Raw genomic sequence first — 17,614 nt, 5'->3', positions numbered from 1 at the left:
CCACTAGGATCTTGGTGAACACCCTGGGGGCTGAGGTGAGACCGAAGGGGAGGACCCTGAATCAAAAGTGACTGGCTCCCAGCCGGAAGTGGAGGAACCTCCTGGAACGCCTGTCCACTAGAAGGTGATAGTACGCATCCTTGAGGTCTATAGAGCACATCCAGTCATCCTCCCGCAATAAGGGGAGGACGGATTGCAACGTGACCATTCGGAACTTTTGTTTGGGTACCACCAGGTTTAGGAAAGAGAGGTCGAGGATGGACCTCAAGTCCCCCGTCTTTTTTGGCACCAGAAAGAACCTGGAGTAAAACCCTGATCCGACTTATCTGGAGGGACGGGCTGGATGGCTCTTTTTCGTAGAAGCTGCTGGATTTCTGCAGCGGCCGCCTTCTTTTGACTGGGTGGGACGTCGGGAAGGCTTCTGATTCTGGGGTTGGCTATGAAGGGAATTCGGTAACCTCTGGATATAATGCGAAGCACCCAGCGATCTGTTGTTATGGACTCCCATTTTGCCAGGTGCTTCAAAAAACGCCCCCCCGACTGCCTCCAGAGTGGAGCAGTTGGGAAACCCCTCAGGAGTTCTGCGTGGGCCTCTCAGAGAAAGGTTCTCTGGACCCAAAATTCCTCAGACCCCCCTCTGCCTCTGGGGCGGCGTCCTCCCTGTCCTCCTCTGCCATGAGAGGACTGGTTGTCCTGAGCAGACTGAGACTGATGCGATTTTCGGAACCACATCTTCTTCTGACCCTTTTGGTTCTTGGAAAAGGACCTCTGGGGCGCAGAGAAGCGGACTCCGACGGCAGACCAGGTCTTCCCCGTCTTTCTCGCTCTGGACAAGAGTGTCGCGAACGGTTTTGCCGAACAGTGCAGAACCATCAAAAGGGGCATTCGCAAATGACGCCTTAAAAGGTTCCGAGAAGTCACAGTGACGGAGCCAGGCCTGTCTCCTCATGACAAGCCCGACTCCGCCTGCTCTAGCGGCTCCCTTTGTAGCATGAAACAATAGCCGCATAGAGGTATTAGAGATAGAGCGGAGGGTGGCCATTCGGGAAGAGTACAAATCCTTGTCTCCCTCCGACATGGACCCCGGGGGAGAAGCAGCGTATTCCTTAATTAGGTCCCGCTGCATCCTAATAACGTGTGCCATATAGTTCAAGGCCCTCACAGAGAAGGTCGCTGAAATGAAGGCCCGCTTCCCAAGACGGTCCATCGCGCGAGACTCCTTGCTCGAAGGATGAACCGTGGGGCTCTCTTGAGCAAACTCTTTCTTAGTGGCTGCAGCCACCAACATGGCATCCAGAGGGGGACCTCTGCTCCAATGAGATCTCTCTGCAGGGGGGCTCAAAATTTTGTCTGGGCGTCTGGGGATCGGCTCTACAGTGTCCGGTTCCTTCCAAGCCCTAGAGGATACGAGATCCACCAGGGGGTCGGGTGGAGGGGACACCCAAGAGGTAGATGGTCCTGCCTCAAACGCCTCAAGGAATACGGACTAGTCAGAGAAAGCCTTAGGGGCAGACCACCCACTTCTGATTTTGAGTATTTCCATGATGTCTCCAAAGGAGACATCCTCAGGGGGTGATCTCGGGGAGCCTTCCCCTTCATCCAAGTCCGTATCTTCTGTGAGACTCTCAGGGGAGTCTATGTGCCTCCTTTTGCACTTTGCCTTGTGGGGAATCTCCTCGGGGGGGGGGCTGTCCGAGGAGTCCTCACGGGCTGTAACCTGTTCCACTGGAACTCCTAAAGGCACTGAGGCAGGCTGCCCAGAGGTCCGGATGAGGGGAGCCAGGGAGCCAGGATCAGATGAGAAGGAGTGCAGGAGGGAGCCGAAGCCAGGACCGGAGGCCTGGAAGCACTCGACAGTGCCCACTCCACCTCAGCGAAAGCAGAGGGGGAGCCGCTCTCAGAAGGATCCGAGATGCGACTCCAGCTCGGATCCGAAGGGTGGATCGGATCAGACAGACTTGAGGGAATAGTCAGAGCCGACGTGCCCAGCACGGTTGGCTCCGACATACCCCCGGATCCAACTTGGCTCGGCTCCGAGCCCGGAATGCGGGTCGGAGAAGGAGGTATAGGAGCGAAAAAAGAGGTCGAGCTCCCCCCCAGAGGGGGGGGGGAGGCAAGAGCACTCCCATCTGAATCTGGGCCTGGATGAATCTCATCATCCGGTCCATATCCGCATCAGACATGCTAAAAGTGGACCTCGACGAGGCCACCGAGGCAGACCTGGAGTGTCGCCTTGATGACCTCAACGGGGACCGGATCACCTCCTCCTCGGGACCCGGGGAGAAACAAGGGGATCGGGTCCGAGGAGGAGGAGGAGATCGAGAAGACTTGGACGGGGAAGCCCTCTTGGCGGGCAGGGCCGATGAAGAGTCCTCGGCCCGCCGCTTAAGGTGCTTCTCCCGCCGCTTCTCTTTCCTGGCCTCCCTATCCTCCGGGCCAGGCGGGAGGTTGAGTCCCGGTCGGAGGAAGGGAGACAGGGGTGACCGCTAGGCGCGGGCGCCGAAGCAGAGTCTGGGGGTAGAAGACCCGCCAGAACTAGCTTCGACCTTCGATCCTTGAGTGCCCTGGGGTTGAACGCCGCGCAAATCGCACAACCCAAAGAGAGGTGTTCAACCCCAAGGCACCTAACGCACCGAGTGTGGCCATCAGCCGGTGAAAGCTTGTGACCACACTCTGCGCATTTCAAAAAAATTGCCTTAGGGGCCTCCGACATATTGAAGTAAGCACACTCACTAGGCCCCTAATCCATTCACACACACACGCTACGACCAGCGGGGGAGGGAGAATTATACTTAAAATAAAACAAGTAAGTTAGATATGTAAAAGGAGAAAGGGTAAACCTATCACACACACAACCAGTCACTCAGAAGAAAAAATATAAAAACTTTTTTTCCTCACAAACGCCAAGAGCTCTAAACCTAGCTGTTGCTTGAAGAGTGGCAAACTAAATCTGGGGTCAGTTAGGGCAGGCAGGGGATTATGGGTAAGGGGGAGGAGCTAGGAGCTTGGATCTATGCTATGTTAGAAGTTGCCGGCTCGGATCCGTATCCCACAGGTTGCTGACAAATGAAGTTCCTACTTCAGATCCACATTTTCCCACTCTTCTGACCCTTAGGGTATGGTCTAGAAGGGGTAGAAAAACGGACTCCTACGGCAGAGAGAGTCTTGCCTTCCTGCTCGCACCTGGTCAATGTATCCTTCACTTGAGGTCCAAACAAGGCAGAACCATCAAAGGGGGTGTTAGTGAAGGACACCTTGAAGGGGTCAGCAAAATTGCAAAGCCGCATCCAGGTGTGTCTCCTTAGAGCAATACCCGTGCCTGCAGCCCTACTCGCTCCATCGGCTGCATAGGAAATGAGCCGCATGGAGGAGTTGACAATATAGTTCAGGGTCCCCAGCTGGGAGTTTATCTTTTCCGGAGACCCCGCAGCTGATGGGTCCTGTAAGGTATCACCCAGTTTTTTGAGAAGGTCTCTCTGGAGACGGGTGAAATGGCACAAATAATTCAGCGACCACACAGCAAAAGTCGCTGAAGAAAACATCCGCTTACCATACCTGTCCATAGTCCTAGATTCCTTATTAAAAGGATGGACAGGTACTGAAGGGTCAGCCAACTCCTTTTTAGTGGCCGCCACCACCATGGCATCAACAGGGACGCCCTTAGTTAGAAACTGCTTGTCAGAAGGGGCTGTAATAAATTTTGTAGGCCTCCGGGGAGTTCGTTCCATAGTATCTGGAGCCGTGCACGCCTTTCGAGCCACCACATCCATGAGTGGGTCGAAAGGCGGAGACACCCAGGAGGTGGAAGGGCGAGAACCGAACACATCCAGGTACACCGACTCGTCCTCAGAAGGGTTAAGGGCAGACCAGTTTCCCCTCTGCTTAAGAATCTCCAGGATGTCAAAAAATGAGACATCCTCAGAGGGGGACCCTGGGGACCCTTCTGACTCATCCAAGTCGGTGTCCGACGTGACTGACTCAGGGGAGTCTACATGCTTCCTCTTGCATTTTCTCTTTCGAGGGGGCTCCCCCTGAAGGATCAGGGGAGGCCTCGGAAGAGGAGGATACACCCAATGGAGCTACCTGCAGCGTTGGTTCTCCACGCTCGGGATCGGAAGGGCGGATAGGGACTGAAGCAGGCACCATAGAGGGAGGAGCCGACCGTGGAGCAGGCACAGGGGCCAGCACACTCCTCATGACCTCAAAGGCAGGGAAGGGGGTCCCCGCTCCGAAGAGACAAGGACTCCTCCCGGCATTGAGAGGGTCCAATCATGCCAACCAAATATAGGGTTGCCACTGCCCCCGGAACCCGGGGGGGACCATCCCCCGGATGGCCAAAAAATAGCCCAAAATAAAAGGGGTTGTCTCAAAGGGATCCCCCCCTAAAAATTGGTCCACTCAAAGGGAAATGGGGTAAAAATAGGGAACCACTGCCCAAGGGGTATGAAATTTCCGTCCTGGGAAAAGGCTCTAACCCCCCTTAGGCTGGCCGACACCTGGAAAAAGAAGGGGAAGGGGGCCCCCCCTTTTAAACAAAGGGGGGTTTTCTAAGTTGGGGGAATAACCCTTTTTTTAGGGGGCCACAGAGTCTCAGCAATCCCCAAGGGCGGAACGGGAAAAAATGTCCCCCGGGGGGTAAATGGAGCCGGGTTTGGGGGGAAGGACCCAAACTTTGCAAATTCAGGTTAAAAGCCCTCAAAAAAAGGTTTTTGATTCCCCAATCTTGGCTGGCTCAAAAACAAAGCCTCAGGTGGGAAAAAAAATTAAAATGTGAGGGGGAGACTTTCACAAGCAACCCTTTAAAAATTTTCTTACATTGAAAAAAAGGGTGACGGCAAAAAAAAACCAGGTGGATCAAAAGAACCAAGCCACAACCCAATGACAAAACCCCCCAAAACCAAAAAAAACCCCCCCAAACCAAAAACCCCAAAAAAAAAAAAAAAAAACCAAAAAACCCCCCAAAAAAAGCACACCCAACCCAAAAAAACCCCCAACCCACCCAAAAAAAAAAAAAAAACCAAAACCCAAACCAAAAAAAAAAAAACAAAAAACCAAACCAAAAACCAAAAACAAACCCCCCAAACCCAAAAAAAAAAAAACAAAAAAAAAAAACCAAAAAACCCAATACCAAAAACACAAAAACCCCCCCCAAAAAAAAAAAACCCCCAAAAAAAAAAAAAAACAAAAAACCCAAAAATTGAACAACCAAAAAAAAAAAAAAAAACTTTTTAAAATTAAAACCCCGGGAAAATACTTTTTAAAAAAAAAAGGGAAGGGGGTTTTTTTAAAGGTTTTCCCCCCGGGGGGGAAAGGGGGAAAAACTTAAATTTAAAAGGGGAAAAAAAAAAAAACTTAAAAAAAACCAAAATTTGGGGAAAAACCCCAAAAAAAAAATTAAACAGGGGAAAAAAACCCCAAAAAAGAATTTCCCCTTTTTTCCCCCATTTTTTTTAAAGGGTTAAGAAAAATGTTTTCCCCTTTTTAAAAAGGGAAACAAAATCCCAAAAATCCCAAAAAGAAAAGAATTAAAAATTTAAAAAAAAAAAGGAAAAAAAACAAAAAAATGTAAAATTTTTCCTTTTAACCAAAATTTTGGAAAAGAAAAGGGGAAAAATGAAAAAACCCCATTAAAAAAAAGGGTTTTAGAAAAAACCCTTTAAAAACCTTTTAAAAAAAAAAAAACCCGGGCCCCTTTTAAAAATTCCCCCCCTTTTAAAAAGGGGAAAAAAAAAACCCAAAAATTTTAAAAATTTTTAAAATAATTTTTTAAAAAAAAACCCCCCAAATTTTAAAGTTAAAAAAACGAAAACAATTTTTTAAAAAAAATTAAAAATAAAACTAAATATTTAAAAAGTTTAAAAAATTTTAAAAAATAAAAGGGGAAAAAAAAATTTTAAAAAAACCAATTTTTTTGGGGGGGAAAATTACAAAAATTTAAAAAAATTTTTAAAAAAAAAAGAATGTGTTTTTTAAACCCCCCCTTTTTAAAAATTTTAAAAAAAAATTTTTTAAAAGGCTTTTTAAAATGGAAAAAATTAATCCCAATTTTTTTAATTTAAAAAAAAAGATTTTAAAAATTTTTTTTAAACCCCTCCCCACCCTTTAAAAAATTTTTTTTTGGGGGAAAAAGTTTAAAATGAATTTTTAACCTTAAATGTAAAAAAAAAAAAAATTTTTTTAAAATTAAAAAAAGGGGGGAAAAACCCCCCAAAAAGGGTTTTCCCCCTTTTCCTTTTAAAAAAAATTTTTTAAAACCTGAAAAATTAAACCCAAAAAAAAATTTTTTTTTTTTTTTTAAAAATTTAAAAATTTAAATTGTTTTTTTGGGGGAAAGGGGTCAGGGGGAATTTTAAAAAAAAAAAAAATACCGGGAACCAAAAGGGTAGCCCTAAACCAAGAGTATACACACAGGGTATGATAATCCCTATGAGGTATCTGTTTCCCACAAAATACAGTTATTCACTTTTCTGGACATCGGTAAAATACTGAGGCAAGAAAAAACCAAAATGTTCCCCAGCGAAGTGCCAACCAACTCTGTTTCCGGTCTGAAACTCCGGTTTTGAGGAAATATTTCGAATGCGTAATCGCCAACCTGCACACTCGCCAAAATTGCTTCTGCATCGGACCATCGCGACAAAAGACTGAGGATATGGCGTCCCGGTCATCGCGCATTAGTACCCTGGCGTACTGGCGCATCAGTCTAATGCCGCCCTGACCGGCGTCAATCTCTCTGGTATTCGGGCCGACTGGGACGCGGACTATACCCGATAGTCAGGACTGCAGCAATGGAAGACGAAGAACATCATCCGCTTACCATACCTGTCCATAGTCCTAGATTCCTTATTAAAAGGATGGACAGGTACTGAAGGGTCAGCCAACTCCTTTTTAGTGGCCGCCACCACCATGGCATCAACAGGGACGCCCTTAGTTAGAAACTGCTTGTCAGAAGGGGCTGTAATAAATTTTGTAGGCCTCCGGGGAGCTCGTTCCATAGTATCTGGAGCCATGCACGCCTTTCGAGCCACCACATCCGCCCAGGTGGGTCGAAAGCGGTTAGGAGGTGGAAGGGCGAGAACCGAACACATCCAGGTACACCGACTCGTCCTCAGAAGGGTTAAGGGCAGACCAGTTTCCCCTCTGCTTAAGAATCTCCAGGATGTCAAAAAATGAGACATCCTCAGAGGGGGACCCTGGGGACCCTTCTGACTCATCCAAGTCGGTGTCCGACGTGACTGACTCAGGGGAGTCTACATGCTTCCTCTTGCATTTTCTCTTTTCGGGAGGCTCCCCTGAAGGATCAGGGGAGGCCTCGGAAGAGGAGGATACACCCAATGGAGCTACCTGCAGCGTTGGTTCTCCACGCTCGGGATCGGAAGGGCGGATAGGGACTGAAGCAGGCACCATAGAGGGAGGAGCCGACCGTGGAGCAGGCACAGGGGCCAGCACACTCCTCATGACCTCAAAGGCAGGGAAGGGGGTCCCCGCTCCGAAGAGACAAGGACTCCTCCCGGCATTGAGAGGGACGGCTCCGGGGCCGAACTCACCTGCGCCGAGGATCCGAGAGGGAGAACGGGGTCGGACTAGGGTCCGATGCCACTCGCCCCCTCGGAACCGAGTGAGTCCCGGCACCCGGATCCCTCCAAGGATGGAACCAAGGAAGAGATTGGAGCCGACGAGGGAGCTGAAAGGAGCATTGTCTCAGACGTTCCGACGGTCCCGACCCCTACAATCTCCGGCTCCTTACTCAAAGGAAGAGTCGGAGGAGGAATCGAAGAGGGAGTAGTGATAGCCACTGCCTGATGAGGAGGGCTATGCAACATTTGGGCCAGTGCCTGCGACTTAAGTAGTCTGCTAACCACCCTCTCGAGGTCATGGTCCGACAGCCTGGAAGACAGAGAGGAATGGGACCTGTGACTCCGCTCTGATAACAAGGGAGACTTTGGAGCCGAATGGACAGATTCCAGGGAAGGAGACCTGGAACGCTTTCTGCTCGAAGACGGTTCCGACAGCAGTCTCGGAGCAGACTGAGGCCTCGAATCATTGGTTCCGGCCGGAACCGATGCAGTGGTAGTAGTAGTACCTCCGCTCGGCGACGGCTCCGAACATGGAGCCGACGGTTTGGCGGGCTTGGAAGGTTTACCAGAAGGCTTAGCCGGAGAACCTTCAGGCTTCAACAAGCCTCTCAAAATAAGTTTGTTTCTGCATTCCTGCAGGACTCTTGGACTGAACGCATGGCAGACAGAACAAGAGTCCTGCAGGAGAAACCCAACAATATACACAAGAAGTGTGACCGTCTGTCAGAGACATATTCTGACAGCACGAGTCACGCTTCTTAACCAGACCTTGGTGTCTTTTCGACATCCTGAAACAAGGATGACAGGCGAAAAAGACAACTCTAGGTGGTCTAGTCACAATCAGCCAGCAGCGCAAACACACAAACGCAGCGCACACACACACACACACTCCATGCACGCACACACACACACTCCATGCACGCACACACACACACACATGCATACACACACACGCACACACAAACACGCCGCACACACAAACACGCGCACACACACAAACACACACAAACCGCACACACAAATGCGCGCACACGCACAAACAGCACACACACAAACACGCACACAAACGCACACACACAAACAGCGCACACACACACACACACACACACACACACACAAACACACACAAACACACACAAACACACACAAACACACACAAACACACAAACACACACAAACACACACAAACACACACAAACACACACAAACACACACAAACACACACAAACACACACAAACACACACAAACACACACCAACACACACAAACACACACAAACACACACAAACACACAAACACACACAAACACACACAAACACACAAACACACACAAACACACAAACACACACAAACACACACAAACACACACAAACACACACAAACACACACAAACAGCTTGCAACAGACCAAGAAAAACAAAAAAACTCACACTTTTTAACACAATTTAACTCTAGGCACACACATACATCTATAGAAAAATTTACTACTACAGAATTGTATAGAACAAGTTTAGCCAAAGGCCTAACTATTCAGTGAGGGGAAAACTGAAGAAAAAAAAACTACCTAAGAGGGGATTCTAAACAGGGATCTATAGGGTAAGTAACTAGAAATAACTATCGCTAAGGTTAGAACCCAAAAAACTGACTAAATACAAGAAAAAGATTAATACAACCTGGAGCCGGCAAAAAGACGCAACCTCATAGCTGAAGTGGCAAATGAGATCTGGGTATATCACGCCTAGCATTATGGGACATAGGATAGCCTCGAGCCAGTAAAAAATAGCTCTTGAGCTTTAGTAATAGGCAGAGTCGGAGCCGAGGTTCGGCTCCGAACCCATCCAGCAAGAATGAAGGCGAGATTGACAACTTAACATTGAACAGCAGACAACAGGGGAGAAAAATAAAACAAAAAATTACTGTTATATTCCCACTACCTATAAACCAAAATTTGAAGCGCAGTGCTGAAAATAAACTAGTAAACAGACCAAGCACTGTGAAGAGGACGAAATGCACCTGACAACTTTTCTTCGAACAAACAGCTTTATTATACATAAACAAACCAAATCACACGTATTTCGTCTATTCTAAGACTTCATCAGACAAATGAACATGACCAAACAATCCTTTATATATGCTGCCCAATTGCTTGAAACTTAAAATACCCAATGAAACTCAAACATTCCTCATGAATAATGAATGAATATACACCTGTACTGAACAACAAATAAATGTTAATAGATGTAACATAAAACAAGTAGAATAAAATGTAATATTATGTTCCTATTTAACCAAATAAAAGAGATATAAGAGATAAAATGAATATATATGCCATGAAACCAATCTTTCGATAAGTGTACATAAATAAAGCAATAAAGTGGGTCCCATTATTTGAAAAAGAAAACTTTGTAGTATATGAACCTGTTTGTATTAAATTCCCCAACAATACTAACATCTAGTGGTCAAAAACTAGATGTACATTAAAATTCCATCCTAGATGTTCTTCTCTGTGACAGAGAAATGTGCAAATAATCAATAAAATCTGAATGTAAATATATATAAATAAATAAATATTAATAAATAGATCTATATATAGGTGTATAAATAGATAAACAGATCCCCATGGGCATGAAATGTGTAACCAGATGTAAATATTAAAAATGTATCTCTGAAAACTAACTCTTTTCAACCAATATAAAATGTATAAAATGTATAAATAATCAATAAATATTTAAAATTTATGAATATAAAAAAAATCTATATGTATATAAAAACGTGTGTGTATAAAAACATAGTATGTAGTCTAAAATTCATCTAGAGTTTTGTACACAATACAGTGACTCAACATGTATCAATAAATAAATGTAAATTGATGTATATATATATATAAATAAATATAAGTTAAATGTATAAAAATTGATTTTTCTTGACGTGTATGAAATACAGATGAAATTGAGAAATAAAAAAGAATAAATAAAGGAAATGAAGAAATGTATATTTACTACAATTTAGCTGCCCTTAATTTCAAAACTGGAGCAAGGGAGACATTATCATTCAACCCAGGGAATTTATTTGCCTCCAAAATTATTTGCCAAAATAATTCCCTATATTCTATCTGGGTCTCCCAAGGGCCACCTCTTTCATCTTTCGCTACCTCTTCTAGAATAAAAAACTTGTATTTTGCCAAAGGGCAGGTAGTCAAATGCTTGTATAATGCATTATTTTCATTCTTCTTTTTAATGTCATTCAAATGTTCATAAATCCTTCTTTTAATTTTTCTCTCGGTCTTGCCAACATAGAAGACCGAGCAAATCTCGCACAAAGCAATGTATACCACTCCAAAAGAATTACAGTTGCTGTATGTTTTACTAACAATGTCCTTTTCTCTCACTTGAACAAAAATTTTTTGTGTATTAATCATGAAGGAACATTGTGAACACATTCCACAGGAAAATGTACCCTTAATTTTGTTGCTTTTCTTGTTTTCTCTCTTTGGGACTGTTAACCAATCTTTAATGTTGCGTCCTTTTCTAAAAATGATGCTAAAGGAGTCCATCGACTTACTGAGACCCAGATCTGTAATTTTGAGAAATTTATCCCATTCTTTAAAAAAACACATGTTTTATAATACCAGCATCACCACTGTATTGGGTTACAAAGGAATGGGTATATTTGTTATCTGTATTCCTATTGTCTAGTGACCCTGATGCTTAGACGTTAGCAACCGTGGAGTAATTTTGATAGCTTAATATAGGTGCAAATCTGTCTTTTCTCCCTCTTACAACATCTGTTTTAATGCTATTACACAGATCTAAAGGGTAACCTCTATCCAAGAACATACTGACCAAAAAGTCAAGTTCATCACTAAAATCTTGGTTATCAGACGTCATTCTAGAAACCCTTACCATTTGACCTTTTACAGTGCTCTTCTTTTGATGTAAAGGGTGTGCACTGTTGTAATGTAAATAAGAGTTGGAAAAAGTTTTTTTCCTGTATACTTTTGACTTCAAATGGTCACCTACTTTTTCTAAAGAGATATCTAAATAATTTATGCTGTTTACATTAATGTCATGAGTGAATTTTAAAAAGTGGTGGTCTGATTAATGTATTTTATAAAATCGTCTAGCCTATCTGGACCATCCTTCCAAAATATGATAATATCGTCGAGGAAACGTTTATATAGGACCCAACAATCTTTGTAAATCCCATTATAAATGAATTTGTCTTCCCATGTATTCAAAACCATGTTGGCGTATATAGGAGCACACCTTGCTCCCATGGCCACACCACTTTTTTGGTGAAAATATTCTCCTTGAAAAAATAGATAATTGTGTTTCAAAACAAATTCCATAAGACTGACACATACAAGAATCTCATCGTCGGATAATGTTCCACTACCTACTTCTTATAACCAAACCCAAGTTCACTTTTTTAGATAAAACATCCCCCCAAAGAAAATACTTGGACTTTCTCCCTCTCCCTCTCTATGAATTGGGTTTTGAAATGCTGTTGGGGGTTTAGTAAAAATCACTGTTTATAGGTTTGCCATAAGAATGACTCAGTGTTGTATAGGCACAATTCCATGAGTAACGCAATAAGTCGGAAAAAAGGGGCATCTACAATAAGGGTAGGATGAGGAGATTAAGTCGAGTCTGTCAACTTTCACACTTCATCCACTGAATCCCAGAAGCTAGAGTATCTCTCAAGGAAGATCTGCACAGTAACAGACTGCAAAGAGGAGAAAAAACAGAAGGCCATGGCAACACTGAAAACATGCAGCAATGATGTACATTTCTACTTGAGGAGACAGAACACACCGATCACATCCAAGCCATGGAACAGTTGGGCACTGCAGATTGAAAGGAGACACCGATAACAGCCAGAACCAATAATTATAATCAATAAAATTTTCAAAAAGTTAAATACATCATTCTTTCAAAGGGAAATCTCAAATTAATTTAGCCTCATAAGAGGGTCATTTGCCTGTGTAACAGGGCAGGTCATTAACTTTATAACAGAGAAACCTACCTTGCAGTCCTGACATGTACACAACTTGCTACGCCAACTCTGGTACCAATATGTGGCAGTCTTTTCTAATGCAACTGTCTGTGCTTTCAGCTCATGTAGTTTACAGCTGGAAAGACAGTCTTGTACATCTGAGTTTGTTGCTGTGTCATCTTTCTTCACACAGTTCACATCACCATTGACAAGAGTCTAAACAGATTTCAAAAACATTAATCAAACTTTCTTCTGCATACACAAATCTCCTTCAAGAAAATTAATTTTAAATAGTGTTATAAAATAAGTTCAGCTTGTCAAGGAGAAAAAGGTCAGTGACACTGAAAGGCAGTTTGCATAGAGCAGAATTTTGTGCCCCATACACTTTTTTTTGGGGGGGGGGGTCTAGCTGCCCAAATTACCTTTTTATATTCATGTATGGCCTCTTTGCCCATCATGTGGTGCCTTCACTCTTTGAATCACTGTAACCTGACCTATGAAGGCCTACCTCCTCTGTCTGTAGCAAGATCTACATTGGTTTTATTGGTAGGAAAAGTATGATCTTTTCCCTCAGAGTCCTCATCTGCTGTTAGCACACCACCACCATTGCAAAACAAGCACAGAATGTTATCCACTCCAATCTGATGAACTGTTTTAGAAGGTTTGTCTTTCTGTTGGGTCGTGCATCAACAATGAGGCAGTAACATCTATGAATCATCCCCGACAGATAACAGAGAAGGCCCAAGGACACTTCACTCCCCCTCCCACTGGCTACAATGGTGCTGTGGCTTTGTTCCCCAGCCTGGAATGACAACAGCATGAGTACACTCCAGAAGTCAGCTCCCTAGCAAGGCAAAATAGTTTACTGTTTGCTTTATGAGCCATTACCTGGCACATTAGCCTTGCGGTCTTGGCCACAGACAAAGCAGTGAAGAAAAGCATGAACTCAGCATCTTGTTTTTCAGTAAGAAATTTGCAGCTCAAAAAGAATGGGTAATACTAAACTGTTATGTATTTGGACGTGTGAAAGTATAAAGCACTGAACATTGATAAAGTGACCTATTACAAAATGTACTGGATATTGACAGTTCAAGTTAGATCATTATGGGCTTCTGTCAAGCCTGGGGATGGCCCAGACATGGAGATGGAAGACCTCATGATCAAGTCATCAAACAGCTGAAGGTTAAGCTGAAAAGTTCAAAACAGTAGGGAAGATAAGTCAACAGTAGAAAAAAAGGTCTGCATACATACAGTAGAAAGTATGGAATATACCTCCATACCATGACGAAGAGCCAAAACCCCATTTGCCTGTACCAGCCAGCCTTCTATACCAACTTGAAAACCCATGCTATCCTCGGGAACAGAGACTAACTGATCAAAATTTAGTAATATCCCTCAAAACTTCCTGTAAAACAATGACAAAATAAGGTTTTATAGCGACTCTTACGATGAAAAATGCATTGCTCACTTTTTCTCATCAACTACGTTCCCAAACTTCAAACGCCATACCTACCCAAACAAAAAAACATACTTTAAACATTTTCTACTGTTCTACATAGATATGCCATAAAAGGATATGGGTAAATTCAACTGTACAAGCCAAAATTCCTTACTGGCATATTAGTCTTACCAAATCATTGAAAATATTTAACCATAGGACCATATGCAACTTCTCTCATGTGGCAACATGCACACCAACCTTGCTAATCCTACAATTCATGATCTAAAGGACTAGTATTTGCCACTGGCTCATACTGGTCTACACTAAAAAGGCTGGAAACAGTTTACACTAATGGCATAGCTGTAGGCCTGCCATTACTCATCTGCTGTAACTAGTCACAGGAAGTAGTATGCCTAAATTGCACATACATGTCCAAAATTCTGCGACTAGGACAATCTCCTTAGATTTAATAATTAAGGTGCTACAGAAGTAACCAAATTTGCTCTGCTGACTCCATTCCTTGCTTACCAATTAGCGCTGAATCATACAGGCTCTTAACAGCAAATAGGATTGTTAAAGATGGCAACAAAAATTACACACACAAAGAGATAGACACTAGCAAAAACACTCAAAAAATATACAATAGGATCAAATCAGAAAACTGGCACTAATTTTAGGAAAGATTTTTTGGAGGGGGGCAGTTGAACATAACGCTATCACACCTACTGCAAAAAATGTGGAAAAAATTGGCTTGGCACCATCTTAATCAAAGGTCCATCACCACTACTTGCATTTAATCCTCCTTTTTTCAATGAACACTTATAATTGTGCTATACAGTTGATCTACTACATTTTTGCACTGTTATAAAGCTTTTTTTATTGTTTCACTGCATTTATGTACCGTTTTATACTGTTTTAACATTACTTAACTGTAAACTGCTTTTTCATACTGAGAGTAGCATTTTCTGTTTGTGAGTGCTCTATCCGAGCTTTTCTGTGCATTTGTTTCCGCTCCTTTGATCGGTTTAAAACTTTCATTTAGTGGCTACAGCTAGGAACTGTAATAGTGTGCATTACCATAACTGCATTTTTTTAAATTACTAAATTGTAAACTGCTTTTTCATACTGAGACTTGTATTTTCTCTTTGTGGGTGTTCGTTCTATGCTTTTAAAGTGAGGTTTCTGTGTTCTGCTCAGGTGGCAAAATCTTGATAGAGGCCTGTTGTCTAGGCTGGTAGTTTTGTTTGAGTTTTCTGTGTTTCTGGCAGATTGTCTTCATTATTATTGAGAGTAACAAGGCCTCCTGACCTTCTGTAGTATGAGTGATTGGGTAATAGCAGGGGCTGAGTAGTAATCTGATCTTCCAACTCTTCCATTCTTACTGCTATATAAACCTGCGTCTTATAAGGTTCTGCTTGTATTGTCAGGCTCTGGATTGCATTGCATAAGTGGAAATTCCTTAAGATTCCAAGAGCAGGATAAGTTATTTCTTACACTTATTTCACTGAACTGCACTTCTGAAATGCTTATAATTGTGCTAAACAGTTGATCTACTACATTTTTGCACCGTTATAAAGCTTTTTTATTGTTTCACTGCATTTATGTACTGTTTTATACTGTTTTAACATTACTTAACTGTAAACTGCCTTTTCATACAGAGAGTTGTATTTTCTGTTTGTGAGTGCTCTATCCGAGCTTTTCTGTGCATTTTGTCTCCGCTCCTTGATCTGTTTAAAACTTTCATTTAGTGGCTACAGCTAAGAACTGTAATTTTTCCCATCCACCCTCCCTAGTGTTGTGTGTTCTTATACTTGGTGGCTTTGCAGTTGCCCACTCATACTATATATTTGATCCGACACTCCTCCCAGGATAGTGTCATTAGTTCACTCAATCTAATAGAGAACATTTGTGAAGGCCAACTCACTCAGATTCTTAACGTTGAATTAACTTCTGTTCCAGCTTTCTCCATTTCCACTTTACTGAAAAAAAATTCTAAGCTTGCTTCTCCCCTTTCCTGTGGCAGGTCAGATACGGATTTGCTGTGTCCAGGACTGTGTGTGAGCTCCTAACCCCCCCCCCCCCACACACTTAACTGGGGTTAAACTATTCCTGGTGCTTTAAAGTCTGTTCTTCAAAATTTCCCTTGCAACTAGCCAGCTTTTTAGTTTTATCACTCATCTGTTTCTTTGATCTCGGCACTTGTTTTGAACTCATTGTAAGCACTAAATAAGTTACAAACTACTACAGCATTCAACTTTCCTCACTTGTCTAGAGGAAAACAGTTTTTAGTACTTAATAAATAAGCACCTATTCATGCATGTCTGACATGTCATAGGGGACATATAAATGGGGTGGTGTCATCCTCTTTTTATCAATTAAGGCGCTTGGCTAAGGTAAAACCATTTTTGTCTAAAGGTGATTTGGAAGTTGTTGTACATGCATTTATAACTTCACGCCTTGATTATTGTAATTCTATTCTATTTGGAGTGAGTCAAGGTGCTTTAGCCCGTTTGCAGCTTGTTCAAAATGCTGCTGGGAAATTCTTGGAGGGCAAACGAAAGTTTGACCATTTAATGCCTGTATTGGCGGCATTGCATTGGTTACCTGTTTTTCAGAGTTAGATTTGTAAAATTTTGTTATTGGCCTTTAAAGCTTTAAATGGTTTAAGCGCCGGTATATTTGGCAGGAATATGCTCCATGCTTATGTTCCCAATCGGGGACACCACTTCTTAGGTCAGAAGATCTGTCCCTCACTTGTGGTTCCAGGCACGACTAAAGATGAGGGTGATAGAGCTTTTTCTGTCGCAGCTCCAAAACTTTGGAATGAGCTTCCATTATACATTCGGCAGTCGTCTTCTGTGACAATTTTTAAGCAAAATCTTAAAACTTATTTTTATGAATTGGCCTTTAATGAGGTGAAATGATTTTTAATGTTGTTTTGTTTTATGTTATTGTTACTTTTAGTTAAATTTTTTATGTTATATGTTTTTTATTGCTTTTGATTACTGTTTTGTAAAGCACTTTGGTGGCATTTTTTGTCTGTAAGGTGCTATATAAATAAATTTTGACTTGACTTGACTTTGACATGTCTAAAGGTCAGCTCCCGGTGCTTTCTCCTGTCTACCTAATGAATCTGGGCATCTTGGGACAATGCAGCAATTGCCTCATATACACAGACAACCCTCTCTTCCTACCATCCAACACTACAACCTGTGAGAGATGCACTTATATAGCCAAACTGGAAGCAAAGCTCTCTTCACCAAAGACTGGCCTAGACAGTCAAGAGGAGAAGGTAAACACTTGCACCGCACCACACTCATCACATAGCCCCTCAAAACCTACACCACCAAAACACACACACAGAAACACAAAACACACATCTACATACGCGGAGGCTCTCAGTACAAATCTGCCCAGAGAGACCTCCAAAGCAGAAGTAAAGCAACCCTCTAACACCAACCTGTAAATGACACATAGCCCACATACTCAGTGTGCCACTCAATTACAGCCTCCATAAGGCATACTTGCACCCAAACACTCTAGTCATAGGTGACTCTACAGTCAGGCACACTGATGTTCCACTCACCAGGCTAAACAAGGAAAAA

At 42.9% G+C, this 17,614-nt stretch overlaps 1 protein-coding gene across 1 annotated transcript in view; it reads right to left on the bottom strand.

Annotated features, from left to right (window-relative positions):
• The window catches only part of UBR7 (ubiquitin protein ligase E3 component n-recognin 7), a 410,797-nt gene that overhangs the window by 96,369 nt on the left and 296,814 nt on the right, over positions 1 to 17,614 (bottom strand). Inside the window, exon 6 of the mRNA XM_044073691.1 lies at positions 12,599 to 12,784. Coding sequence (XP_043929626.1) covers positions 12,599 to 12,784 — 186 coding nt within the window. The remainder of the gene's footprint in view (positions 1 to 12,598; positions 12,785 to 17,614) is intronic.

The sequence above is a fragment of the Protopterus annectens genome, chromosome 6.part0 (assembly GCF_019279795.1).
Source record: "Protopterus annectens isolate FY-2018-M chromosome 6.part0, PAN1.0, whole genome shotgun sequence".
In the NCBI taxonomy this organism is placed as follows: Eukaryota; Metazoa; Chordata; order Ceratodontiformes; family Protopteridae; genus Protopterus; species Protopterus annectens.
The sequence above is the reverse complement of the archived record's forward strand: the minus strand, read 5'-3'. Positions and strand labels throughout refer to the sequence as shown.